Consider the following 14,157-nt stretch of genomic DNA (forward strand, 5'->3'; position numbering starts at 1 on the left):
TTTCCCTAAGGAACCATGGCCCTTGATCATTTTAGCAGTGTCAGGAATGGCTCTGTATCAAGAAGTACCTTAAGTCCAAACAAGAAGAGATTGGTCACACCCATAACATTTGTGTCATGATTGCACCATGACACAAATCTTACATATCTTGCATGTAGGTGGCTGATACAGGTCACAGGATTTGTAGCTGGGTGATATTGGTGATTGCTTTTTTCTTTGGAGACATGCAATGTAACTTCTGGTACCAAGAGTGCTATTCAGTAGGAGTGGGGCTGTCAGCTGCACACTAGCTGGATTTCTCCATTTTTTTTTTTTATTAACTTGAGTATTTCTTATATACATTTCGAGTGTTATTCCCTTTCCCGGTTTCCGGGCAAACATCCCCCTCCCCCCTCCCCTTCCTTATGGGTGTTCCCCTCCCAACCCTCCCCCCATTGCCGCCCTCCCCCCATAGACTAGTTCACTGGGGGTTCAGTCTTAGCAGGACCCAGGGCTTCCCCTTCCACTGGTGCTCTTACTAGGATATTCATTGCTACCTATGGGGTCAGAGTCCAGGGTCAGTCCATGTATAGTCTTTAGGTAGTGGCTTAGTCCCTGGAAGCTCTGGTTGCTTGGCATTGTTGTACTTTTGGGGTCTCGAGCCCCTTCAAGCTCTTCCAGTTCTTTCTCTGATTCCTTCAATAGGGGACCTATTCTCAGTTCAGTGGTTTGCTGCTGGCATTCGCCTCTATATTTGCTGTATTCTGGCTGTGTCTCTCAGGAGCGATCTACATCCGGCTCCTGTCGGCCTGCACTTCTTTGCTTCATCCATCTTGTCTAATTGGGTGGCTGTATATGTATGGGCCACATGTGGGGCAGACTCTGAATGGGTGTTCCTTCAGTCTCTGTTTTAATCTTTGCCTCTCCCTTCCCTGCCAAGGGTATTCTTTTTCCTCATTTAAAGAAGGAGTGAAGCATTCACATTTTGATCATCCGTCTTGAGTTTCGTTTGTTCTAGGGATCTAGGGTAATTCAAGAATTTGGGCTAATAGACACTTATCAATGAGTGCATACCATGTATGTCTTTCTGTGATTGGGTTAGCTCACTCAGGATGATATTTTCCAGTTCCAACCATTTGCCTACAAATTTCATAAACTCGTTGTTTTTGATAGCTGAGTAATATTCCATTGTGTAGATGTACCACATTTTCTGTATCCATTCCTCTGTTGAAGGGCATCTGGGTTCTTTCCAGTTTCTGGCTATTATAAATAAGGCTGCGATGAACATAGTGGAGCACGTGTCTCTTTTATATGTTGAGGCATCTTTTGGGTATATGCCCAAGAGAGGTATAGCTGGATCCTCAGGCAGTTCAATGTCCAATTTTCTGAGGAACCTCCAGACTGATTTCCAGAATGGTTTTACCAGTCTGCAATCCCACCAACAATGGAGGAGTGTTCCTCTTTCTCCACATCCTCGCCAGCATCTGCTGTCACCTGAGTTTTTGATCTTAGCCAATCGCACTGGTGTGAGGTGAAATCTCAGGGTTGTTTTGATTTGCATTTCCCTTATGACTAAAGATGTTGAACATTTCTTTAGGTGTTTCTCAGCCATTCGGCATTCCTCAGCTGTGAATTCTTTGTTTAGCTCTGAACCCCATTTTTTAATAGGGTTATTTGTTTCCCTGCGGTCTAACTTCTTGAGTTCTTTGTATATTTTGGATATAAGGCCTCTATCTGTTGTAGGATTGGTAAAGATCTTTTCCCAATCTTTTGGTTGCCGTTTTGTCCTAACCACAGTGTCCTTTGCCTTACAGAAGCTTTGCAGTTTTATGAGATCCCATTTGTCGATTCTTGATCTTAGAGCATAAGCCATTGGTGTTTTGTTCAGGAAATTTTTTCCAGTGCCCATGTGTTCCAGATGCTTCCCTAGTTTTTCTTCTATTAGTTTGAGTGTATCTGGTTTGATGTGGAGGTCCTTGATCCACTTGGACTTAAGCTTTGTACACGGTGATAGGCATGGATCGATCTGCATTCTTCTACATGTTGCCCTCCAGTTGAACCAGCACCATTTGCTGAAAATGCTATCTTTTTTCCATTGGATGGTTTTGGCTCCTTTGTCAAAAATCAAGTGACCATAGGTGTGTGGGTTCATTTCTGGGTCTTCAATTCTATTCCATTGGTCTATCTGTCTGTCTCTGTACCAATACCATGCAGTTTTTATCACTATTGCTCTGTAATACTGCTTGAGTTCAGGGATAGTGATTCCCCCTGAAGTCCTTTTATTGTTGAGGATAGCTTTAGCTATCCTGGGTTTTTTGTTATTCCAGATGAATTTGCAAATTGTTCTGTCTAACTCTTTGAAGAATTGGATTGGTATTTTGATGGGGATTGCATTGAATCTGTAGATTGCTTTTGGTAAAATGGCCATTTTTACTATATTAATCCTGCCAATCCATGAGCATGGGAGATCTTTCCATCTTCTGAGGTCTTCTTCAATTTCTTTCCTCAGTGTCTTGAAGTTCTTATTGTACAGATCTTTTACTTGCTTGGTTAAAGTCACACCGAGGTACTTTATATTATTTGGGTCTATTATGAAGGGTGTAGTTTCCCTAATTTCTTTCTCGGCTTGTTTCTCTTTTGTATAGAGGAAGGCAACTGATTTATTTGAGTTAATTTTATACCCAGCCACTTTGCTGAAGTTGTTTATCAGCTTTAGTAGTTCTCTGGTGGAACTTTTAGGATCACTTAAATATACTATCATGTCATCTGCAAATAGTGATATTTTGACCTCTTCTTTTCCGATCTGTATCCCCTTGATCTCCTTTTGTTGTCTGATTGCTCTGGCTAGAACTTCAAGAACTATATTGAATAAGTAGGGAGAGAGTGGGCAGCCTTGTCTAGTCCCTGATTTTAGTGGGATTGCTTCAAGTTTCTCTCCATTTAGTTTAATGTTAGCAACTGGTATGCTGTATATGGCTTTTACTATGTTTAGGTATGGGCCTTGAATTCCTATTCTTTCCAGGACTTTTATCATGAAGGGGTGTTGAATTTTGTCAAATGCTTTCTCAGCATCTAATGAAATGATCATGTGGTTCTGTTCTTTCAGTTTGTTTATATAATGGATCACGTTGATGGTTTTCCGTATATTAAACCATCCCTGCATGCCTGGGATGAAGCCTACTTGATCATGGTGGATGATTGTTTTGATGTGCTCTTGAATTCGGTTTGCCAGAACTTTATTGAGTATTTTTGCGTCGATATTCATAAGGGAAATTGGTCTGAAGTTCTCTTTCTTTGTTGTGTCTTTGTGTGGTTTAGGTATAAGAGTAATTGTGGCTTCGTAGAAGGAATTCGGTAGTGCTCCATCTGTTTCAATTTTGTGGAATAGTTTGGATAATATTGGTATGAGGTCCTCTATGAAGGTTTGATAGAATTCTGCACTAAACCCGTCTGGACCTGGGCTCTTTTTGGTTGGGAGACCTTTAATGACTGCTTCTACTTCCTTAGGACTTATGGGGTTGTTTAACTGGTTTATCTGTTCCTGATTTAACTTCGATAACTGGTATCTGTCTAGGAAATTGTCCATTTCCTGAAGATTTTCAAATTTTGTTGAATATAGGTTTTTATAGTAAGATCTGATGATTTTTTGAATTTCCTCCGAATCTGTAGTTATATCTCCCTTTTCATTTCTGATTTTGTTAATTTGGACACACTCTCTGTGTCCTCTCGTTAGTCTGGCTAAGGGTTTATCTATCTTGTTGATTTTCTCAAAGAACCAACTTTTGGTTCTGTTGATTCTTTCTATGGTCCTTTTTGTTTCTACTTGGTTGATTTCAGCTCTGAGTTTGATTATTTCCTGCCTTCTACTCCTCCTGGGTGTATTTGCTTCTTTTTGTTCTAGAGCTTTTAGGTGTGCTGTCAAGCTGCTGACATATGCTCTTTCCTGTTTCTTTCTGCAGGCACTCAGCGCTGTGAGTTTTCCTCTTAGCACAGCTTTCATTGTGTCCCATAAATTTGAGTATGTTGTATCTTCATTTTCATTAAATTCTAAAAAGTTTTTAATTTCTTTCTTTATTTCTTCCTTGACCAGGTTATCATTGAGTAGAGCATTGTTCAATTTCCACGTATATGTGGGCATTCTTCCCTTATTGTTATTGAAGACCAGTTTTAGGCCGTGGTGGTCTGATAGCACGCATGGGATTATTTCTATCTTTCTGTACCTGTTGAGGCCCATTTTTTGACCAATTATATGGTCAATTTTGGAGAAAGTACCATGAGGAGCTGAGAAGAAGGTATATCCTTTTGCTTTAGGATAGAATGTTCTATAAATATCCGTTAAGTCCATTTGGCTCATGACTTCTCTTAGTCTGTCGACATCACTGTTTAATTTCTGTTTCCATGATCTGTCCTTGATGAGAGTGGGGTGTTGAAATCTCCCACTGTTATTGTGTGAGGTGCAATGTGTGTTTTGAGCTTTAGTAAGGTTTCTTTTACGTATGTAGGTGCCCTTGTATTTGGGGCATAGATATTTAGGATTGAGAGTTCATCTTGGTGGATTTTTCCTTTGATGAATATGAAGTGTCCTTCCTTATCTTTTTTGATGACTTTTAGTTGGAAATTGATTTTATTTGATATTAGAATGGCTACTCCAGCTTGCTTCTTCTGACCATTTGCTTGGAAAGTTGTTTTCCAGCCTTTCACTCTGAGGTAGTGTCTGTCTTTGTCTCTGAGGTGTGTTTCCTGTAGGCATCAGAATGCAGGGTCCTCGTTGCGTATCCAGTTTGTTAATCTATGTCTTTTTATTGGGGAGTTGAGGCCATTGATATTGAGAGATATTAAGGAATAGTGATTATTGCTTCCCGTTATATTCATATTTGGATGTGAGGTTATGTTTGTGTGCTTTCATTCTCTTTGTTTTGTTGCCAAGACGATTAGTTTCTTGCTTCTTCTAGGGTATAGCTTGCCTCCTTATGTTGGGCTTTACCATTTATTATCCTTTGTAGTGCTGGATTTGTAGAAAGATATTGTGTAAATTTGGTTTTGTCATGGAATATCTTGGTTTCTCCATCAATGTTAATTGAGAGTTTTGCTGGATACAGTAACCTGGGCTGGCATTTGTGTTCTCTTAGGGTCTGTATGACATCAGTCCAGGATCTTCTGGCCTTCATAGTTTCTGGCGAGAAGTCTGGTGTGATTCTGATAGGTCTGCCTTTATATGTTACTTGACCTTTTTCCCTTACTGCTTTTAATATTCTTTCTTTATTTTGTGCGTTTGGTGTTTTGACAATTATATGACGGGAGGTGTTTCTTTTCCGGTCCAATCTATTTGGAGTTCTGTAGGCTTCTTGTATGTCTATGGGTATCTCTTTTTTTAGGTTAGGGAAGTTTTCTTCTATGATTTTGTTGAAGATATTTACTAGTCCTTTGAGCTGGGAGTCTTCACTCTCTTCTATACCTATTATCCTTAGGTTTGATCTTCTCATTGAGTCCTGGATTTCCTGTATGTTTTGGACCAGTAGCTTTTTCTGCTTTACATTATCTTTGACAGTTTGATTTCTATGGAATCTTCTGCTCCTGAGATTCTCTCTTCCATCTCTTGTATTCTGTTGGTGAAGCTTGTATCTACAGCTCCTTGTCTCTTCTTTTGGTTTTCTATATCCAGGGTTGTTTCCATGTGTTCTTTCTTGATTGCTTCTATTTCCATTTTTAATTCCTTCAACTGTTTGATTGTGTTTTCCTGGAATTCTTTCAGGGATTTTTGCGATTCCTCTCTGTAGGCTTTTACTTGTTTATTAATGTTTTCCTGTGCTTCCCTAAGTGTGTTCATGTCTTTCTTGAAGTCCTCCAGCATCATGATCAAATATGATTTTGAAACTAGATCTTGCTTTTCTGGTGTGTTTGGATATTCCATGTTTGTTTTGGTGGGAGAATTGGGCTCCGATGATGGCATGTAGTCTTGGTTTCTGTTGCTTGGGTTCCTGCGCTTGCCTCTCGCCATCAGATTATCTCTAGTGTTACTTTGTTCTGCTATTTCTGACAGTGGCTAGACTGTCCTATAAGCCTGTGTGTCAGGAGTGCTGTAGACCTGTTTTCCTCTCTTTCAGTCAGTTATGGGGACAGAGTGTTCTGCTTTCGGGTGTGTAGTTTTTCCTCTCTACAGGTCTTCAGCTGTTCCTGTGGGCCTGTGTCTTGAGTTCACCAGGCAGCTTTCTTGCAGCAGAAAATTTGGTCTTACCTGTGGTCCCGAGGCTCAGGTTTGCTCGTGGGGTGCTGCCCAGGGGCTCTCTGCAGCGGCAGCAATCAGGAAGACCTGTGCCGCCCCTTCCGGGATCTTCAGTGCACCAGGGTTCCAGATGGTCTTTGGCTTTTTCCTCTGGCGTCCGAGATGTGTGTGCAGGGAGCAGTCTCTTCTGGTTTCCCAGGCTTGTCTGCCTCTCTGAAGGTTTAGCTCTCCCTCCCACGGGATTTGGGTGCAGAGAACTGTTTATCCGGTCTGTTTCCTTCAGGGTCCGGCGGTGTCTCTGGCAGGGGTCCTGCCGCTCCTGGGCCCTCCCCCACGGGAGCCCAGAGGCCTTATACAGTTTCCTCTTGGGCCAGGGATGTGGGCAGGGGTGAGCAGTGTTGGTGGTCTCTTCCGCTCTGCAGCCTCAGGAGTGCCCACCTGACCAGGCGGTTGGGTCTCTCTCTCACCGGGTTTGGGAGCAGAGAGCTGCTGCGGGCCGGGATCCGCGGGTGGATTTCTCCATTTTTAAGGGCATATGTAAGCTATAGCTTCATTAGGGCCTTACCCTCAGATCCACAGATTCAAAACAAAGTCCCAGCAAGGAGAATGGCAAGTAGACCCAAAGTCTACCTCTGACCAAGTAAGTATTTACAATTGACACTTTCCAAGAAAGAAAAAGAATCATTTTTTTCCCAATAGAGTGCCACTGGGTATATCAGCCACACTTTAGGGTAGACTCCATACCTAGGAGTAATGGGGTTTTGTGGCCAACACAAAACAGACTTCATGGTTTTGCATGTAGTTTTTTTTATTTGTTTGTTTGTTTTGGTATTTTTCTCTTTTGATTGTTCCTGTTGATTTTGTCTTCCTTTCTTTTTTTAAGAGAGAGAGTAAGAATACAAAGTTGGATGGGGTAGGAAGGATCTTGGAGGATTTGGACTGGCAATAATATTATCAAAGTATATCATATAGACAAAACTGTAAACTAAAGAAAGCTTACTAAAGTAACCATGTACGTATTCTGGTTCTATTTGTTTAGATCTATTTCTCAATTTTTTTTTCCTGTTCTAATGTGGAAGGACTGATCTCTGCAAAGCTTCTGTGCCTCCCAGGATACTATGAGTCAACAAGAAGGTGCAGTGGTGGGAAGCTGAAGGTGGTAAGAAGAAAGAAACCAGAGCCCATATCCCCCTCCACCCTCACTAATCCCCCTTACCCCTTACCCCAATCCCTACACACCCCCTACCCTGCCCTGCCTCAGGTAGAGGATGTGTTGGTAGTTGTTTCTCTTCTGAGGCCCCCTTTGCATTTGACAGGACAGCCACAGTTGTAATTTCCACCATAATTACCAGGATGACTGTAACACCTCTTCCCTTTGTCTACTGAATGTGGGGTTGTGGCTTTACTGCTAATCTCTGGGTTGCCTCATAGACTTCTGTTGGATCCTAAGGCATCTGAGTAACTAATTCCTTGCATTAAATTCCTTTTGTTTTGAATGCTCAGAGTGGGTGTATTCTCCTGGTTTGGCTCTGACTAATAAATATAGTTAGTAGGGGAATTATAAATAAGTGTAAAGTCATAAGAACAAAGAAGACAGCACAAGAAATAGTTATAGATGTGTGATGTCAACACACTTTTGTACAACAGAAATGAAAAAAGGAACTGGATGGAGGTCAGTAATAGTAGAGCAGAGAAGGCTACACCCAAAGTATTCTAGGAGGGAGAGCTCAGCAAAGGGCGTTGGAAGCCCTTTGGAAAATATTGGAAAATCAGATACCGTGGATGGTATTTAAATGTGACTGGGGAAAAATGAGGTTTTTAGAAGTCTCTAAATGGCTCCTTGCTCACTTCATTGAACATCTTGTAGCTTACTCCCTAAAGCCTGAACTAGGACAGCTCCAGATAGGGAGCAGGTGAGTGGTCCCATGCTAGAAACATGACAAAGCCCTGAACGTCTTCCTTCTCTGCCATACATAACCTTGACTCAAAGGTAAAAGGAGAGGCACTGCCTAAGGACAAAGCCAGACAATTATAAATAAGCCCACTTTTAACAAACATAATAATGACATTTGTAGAAAACAATAGCGTCAAGAAACTTATAGAAGCGTCTTGGGAGAAATAATTGGCAACAACCACGCAGAGGCTGACGAATGAAAAGAGGAGCAGTTCATTGGGCAGCTCATCTCAGCAATAAATACCTGCATTGCCAAACAATAAAACAGACAATAAGTGATAGTAATTGGGTGTATTTTTAATCAAGGAGGATGAAGGGTGTCGGATCATGAATAATATTTAAAAGTGATAAGTTAGGACAGGGTGCTGACTTATGTCCTAAATCTCTCCTACTAGTTTCCTTGTCTCTGCAAGTTACTAGCGAACCTTCGCATGCACTGGCATGCAGGTGCATAATTCCAACGACCACCTTCACTGGATATGACTTCTCTCCTTCTCTCTATCCCTCCCTCTCTCCCTCCATACCTCCTTCTCTCTCACTCCTTCCCTCCCTTCCTCCTCCATACTTCCTTCCCTCCCTCACTCCTTGTCTTGCTCCTTCTGTCTGTCTATCCAAGTCTCTTCTTGTAAGGATTCAAAGAATATTGAATTTGGAGCCTCCCTGACTTTAGTATAACTGCACCATGGCTAATTGTATCCACAGAGACTGTTTCCAAAGGATACTTTTGTTGGAGATTCTACACAGGCCATGAACTGGGGCGGAAGCACTACTGAAGCCAATGTCAGGATGAAGGTAACATTTAGAAATATGGGAACAGATATTAAAAGAAGCAGCTGAAAGCCCAAAGTGTTTTTACATCTGGAAAGGGAACTAGTATGTACAAGCGAGTGATGTTTCTTGGTGTATGGCTCGGAGTGGACATGAATGATTGCAGCATATTGACACCTAGGTCCTCCCAATCAAAGGGGGTGATCAAACTTTTACTTCTGGTTGGCTAAGTGCAAAGAGTAGTTCTGAACCATAAGTCCGAGCGGAAACGACATGAGACCATAGGGCTCTCCACTTCCTGTCATGTAGAGTGGAAACACACGGAAGTGGAGGTTCCACCGGCCTGAGTGATGTTAGCGAGCGCAGTGCACCCTACTATGTCCTAAATGGGTTCCATCTCCCAAATCCATGTGTTTAAATCTGGCCTCTCGGAGATTAGTAATGGGAGGCCCTCATGAACAGGTTAGTGTCTTTATAACAGTGACTCCAGGTGGTATATTGCTTCTTCTGTTATATGAGAACCCAGTGAGAGGGTGCTGTCTGTGTATGAGGGAAAGAGTCTCCTCCAGAGGACAGAAATGGAACCTGTAGGGAAAAGAAACTTGCAGAAGCCAGATTCCATAACTGAAAATTCTTTTGACTACAAGGACCCAGTTTATGGTATTTAATTAAGGCAGCTTAAATGCCATCTATTCATATTGGACATCAGGTGGGATGAGAAAAAGATTCCATGCTGTAATCTCCTGAAATTCAGGCTTGTTACAACCTGACACATTGTATACAATGAATAATTATTGTTTTGCTGAATCAAACAGAGACTGAGACTAACTTAAGAAATGAGGCAGGAGGCCACTGAGCACTGGCTGCTTCAGCAGTCTGCTTTGTGATGGTGTGTTCTCTGAGGGCAGTGAACTCTGAGTTCTTACAGCACTGGGCAGAGGTGTACACACCGACATTGTTTCCGGGCATCTCTCCACTTCCCTTTCCTATGGTGTCTTGAAGATCGGTGTACCGAGTTAATCTTGAACTGTGGATATGGCTCATTTCCCATAATGTTCGTGTGCCCGGTTTACTTCACAAAATCTAGTCCTTTCTTTCTGACCTCCAAAATGTCTAGTCCTTTCCTTTGCTGAATGAAAAACAAGGGATGATAAAAATTTATCTCCCATTCTTTCTTCAAAAATGTATTTTTCCTCTCTGTAAATGATTATTTGTGTCACTTGGTATGAATTTATTCCTACTTCAAAATGTTTTATGCTACATTTTGTATTGTCTTGGAGTGCTTATTATAAAGAATTAGTACTTATGTTGTCCTAATTGGTTCTAGTAGATTGACTTCAATCAGATGCCTCCTGCATCTGGTTGTGAATATATCTTAGTTGCTGTTTTCAAATTCCCAATATAAATAGTCATTCTATGTATAATTAATTCATTTATTTTAGTCCTAGATGATGATTTGCATCTTTCTTTTTTGTTGATATTAATTTTTGTATATAATCACTATCAGGAAATGTGACCATATTATGGTTAAAAATATCATGTTCAAAATGAATATTTTGGAAGTTTTTTAGTTGGTGAAAGAGCCTTAAAAATGCTGAAAGGAAAGTACGTATTTTGAAGCTGCCACTTGTACTAGCTAAGAACTTGGTCTATCTAAATTTAAGCTGAGGGAATAGCACATAATTTAAAATAAAAATATAATGTAATCCTTCCAACCCTTTACTTCCTATAACCTCATAGGCTAGAGTGAAAGCAGAAATTTGCCTAGGTTTAACCACTGGTTTTATAGCAAGAGAACCTCCTAGTCAGACCTCTGTACTTCTTTTAGAACAAAGAAATAACAGGAATCTTAAGAAGGCATTCTAACTGAAAATGTTGTCAGTAAATGTTTCCAACAGATGAGTTTGAGAGTCTTCAAGCACAGACCATGTGCATTCACTAGACTTCTATGTAGTGTCCCAATTTTCCTTTCTAATTTATAATTCCCAAAATATTTTTATTGAAAATTAAAATCGAGTGTTATACTTTAAGAGAGGAACTCGTCTCTTACAGACTATAACAATGAAGAGGCCAGCATTTTCATCTGTTTCTGCCCAATGGCTATCTTGTTAGTGGCTGAGTGCTAAGTCCTGGAAATCTCATAGTCCATTTCCCTTGCAAACGAAGTTCTACATATATTAGGCTGTCAATAGAGTGTTCATTCAGTACAACCTCTGCTGTCAGACAGGTTAACCGCCATTCATCATTCAGTTCTCTCAGGATACCTGCAGGGTGGTATTATCCCTCCCTCTTCAAGATAGGCAAGGGCACATGACCAATCCCAATTAATAAATGTTATTTTCATGGGAATATTTATATATAGCAAAGAAGGCACAATATACTTATATAAGACACAATATATACAATATATAAGGCACAAGTTACTTAGTAAATGTATTTCAAGCAAAGTATAATTCAAATCCAGCCCAATGACATGAGGTGACGTTGAAGTTGACGTTGATGGGACTCTTCACGGATGTGGAGACTCTTGAGTGTATCCTGGAATCCACAGCTAGATACGGAATAGCCACTGTTGAGCAGACAAGCGAGGACCAGGGGATGATGGAATGATCATAATTTTGGTGCCATTTTTATTTAGATTGTTCTTATTTCTCCAAGCTTATTTGAATGTAAGGAACTCATGCTTTGTAAGAAGACTAGCAGTAATATCTTGGCTTTTCATAGGTGAAATCCACAGAAGAATCTAAGGAGAAAAGGTTTGTAGGTTTTGCCTTCTCTTCTGAAAACCCCTAAGGTGATCTAGACGTCGACGTCCCTCATTTGGGCATAATCTGTGGTTTTCCTACTTTGTTTCGATGTTATGACAAACTAAGCGTTCTACTGAATGCTTCCATTCTGCCCAATTTCAAACTACCAGTGTAGTAATATCTGAAAGCTGAACTTGGGAGGTGACAGGCTCACATGGAATCATAAGGGTTGGATCTACCTTGTCAGAATTAATAACTTCACAAGGAAAGAAGGACCACAGAGTTTCTCTGAGTGAGATTGCTATGTTTAGGAGCTGGAATGAGGGCTTGCAAAAACAACCAAGTAGGTCCCAACCTTGATCTTGAACTTCCTAGCTTCCCAAGCCATTATCCAAGTATAGGAAATAAATGCCTTTTGGTTAAGCTGTGGTATTTTATTTTGACAACTGGAAGGTTCAATCACAAGTCAAATCTTATTGTTTCAACTATAAATGTGATATTATTTTCATGTAGAAATCACTTCATCATCATGTAAAAGTCGCTTTCATCATCAATCATTCTGAAAATCTGAAAGTCTGGAAGATGGCACACTGGATGAGGACACTTGCTATCAAGGCGATGACCTGACTCTGACTTACAGACCTTATAGAATGGAAAGAGAACGTAGTTCCATATGTTGTTCACTGAGTCCAATAACTCTGTCTAAAATGCATGCTATAGAATGCACATGACAAGGGTATGCACATGTATATGAACACGCACATAGACACACACACAAATTAAATTAAGAAAATTTAAAGTAAGAGGCCTCTTTAGGTAAGTTAAATAAAATGTCCATCAAATGACCAGTCTGATTCATCAAGTAATTCCTAACCAAGGAAGCAATGATTAGTTCAATCACAGAATTAGTGTTGTAACATTTGCTAGCAGGCTACAACGTAAGCTGGTGTTGCTCTTAGTGTTAGCAATCAGGTACGTCCATAGACAGCTAAAAGTGACTCCACAACAATCAGACATCTTTATAGCCAGCTTTCAAGGAATCCAGCAACAAAGCATATCAGCTCTAGCTGCCCAAGAGGCGACACTGTCACTCCTATCACATGTCCTGCCAATGTACCAAGCTCCAGATAAAAATTACATTCTCCCTCACCCAGTCTCTCTTCTTTCCTCTCTCTCTCAGAGTCTGCCTCTGTATCCCCCTTCCCCAGGAAACCTCCCATCTGAGACCTGCCCCATGATATACCTCCCACATGAGACCTATCTCAAGGTATACATACTTCCCACATGAGACCTGCCACTCAGTGTGGTTTTTGTCATGATCATGGCCAAGTCCTACCACTTAGGTTTTGTATAATGCAAATATATATTAACACACACTATGCACTAAAATCTTCTGATTTCAAAAAAAATAAAGTTCAGTAATTTAGCCAGAGTTTAAACTTCCAAAAATATGCTCTAATTTCCCCTGCAGGTAAGAGTTTACCAATTGGTTATTCAATCCCAAACGGTCATACCTAAAAACATAAACGCAAGCAACATTATGCAGACCAAGAAGGATGTGCTTATGTATTTAGATAGATACACACACACACACACACACACACACACACACACACACACACACGGGGAGAGAGAGAGAGAGAGACAGAGAGAGAGCGCGCAATAATAATTAAAAGAAAAAAGAGTTCATGAATTTGAAAGTGAGCATGTGCAGGAGTAGTTTGGGGAGTTTGGAGGGGAGAGAGTAAAGGGGAAATGATATATTACAAGTCCAAAAAAAAAAAAAATTGAAGACTCATTCCCGCCCGCCTCAGTGCTCTCCAGTGATCGTATTAAACTTTTGGTATTTTTGGTTTTGCTTTTCATTTTGTTTTTATTCCTGGAAGATAGCTTTAATACATTGCTCTACATTTTCTCCTTCAGCATTTTGCATTGGCAAAGAGTTATAGGAATAAATTCTTTAACTGTCATTTAAAAAGCTCGCCTGAAATAAAAATGCTGACTCTCAGACAGCAATCTATTATGCTCAACGCCAACTGAAAAGCTGCTGTCATAGTTCGTTAGATAACATTTAGTTTTCACACCGATTTGATGAATTTATCTCATGTTCCAGTGCATTACAAATCATGCCTTCCAATTGGCATGTGACAGCAGAAAGCATTGCATACCTTCTGACGACCTCACATTTTATCCCATCAAGTGGAACTTTCTTTGAAAAGCAAATTTAGATGCCAGTATAGGGAGAAGCTACCGGCCTGGGACAAGTTCTAGCATTTAGTGTTCTGACAGATCTTAACTTGGATATCAGCCAAGGTCAATAAAACTTGTTCATGCAAAACCTTACCTGGTTTTCACCACATCGAGGGGATGCATCAGGCAAATTTCTACAAGACCTGGAAGATGATAAAGAAAATGCCAATGAACACAAGACACCTATTGATTCCTGAAAATTAAGATCAAAACAAAGAATGTAGATGGAGGTGGAA

The 14,157-nt window shown here is 40.6% G+C and overlaps 1 protein-coding gene across 2 annotated transcripts in view; it reads right to left on the reverse strand.

The window, feature by feature from the left end:
• The window catches only part of Slc25a21 (solute carrier family 25 member 21), a 499,458-nt gene that overhangs the window by 214,382 nt on the left and 270,919 nt on the right, over nucleotides 1-14,157 (reverse strand). For both annotated transcript variants that reach the window (NM_133614.3, XM_039111745.2), the window contains exon 2: nucleotides 14,016-14,064. In NM_133614.3, coding sequence (NP_598298.1) covers nucleotides 14,016-14,064 — 49 coding nt within the window. The remainder of the gene's footprint in view (nucleotides 1-14,015; nucleotides 14,065-14,157) is intronic.

Source organism: Rattus norvegicus, chromosome 6 (genome assembly GCF_036323735.1).
Source record: "Rattus norvegicus strain BN/NHsdMcwi chromosome 6, GRCr8, whole genome shotgun sequence".
NCBI classification, from domain to species: Eukaryota; Metazoa; Chordata; class Mammalia; order Rodentia; family Muridae; genus Rattus; species Rattus norvegicus.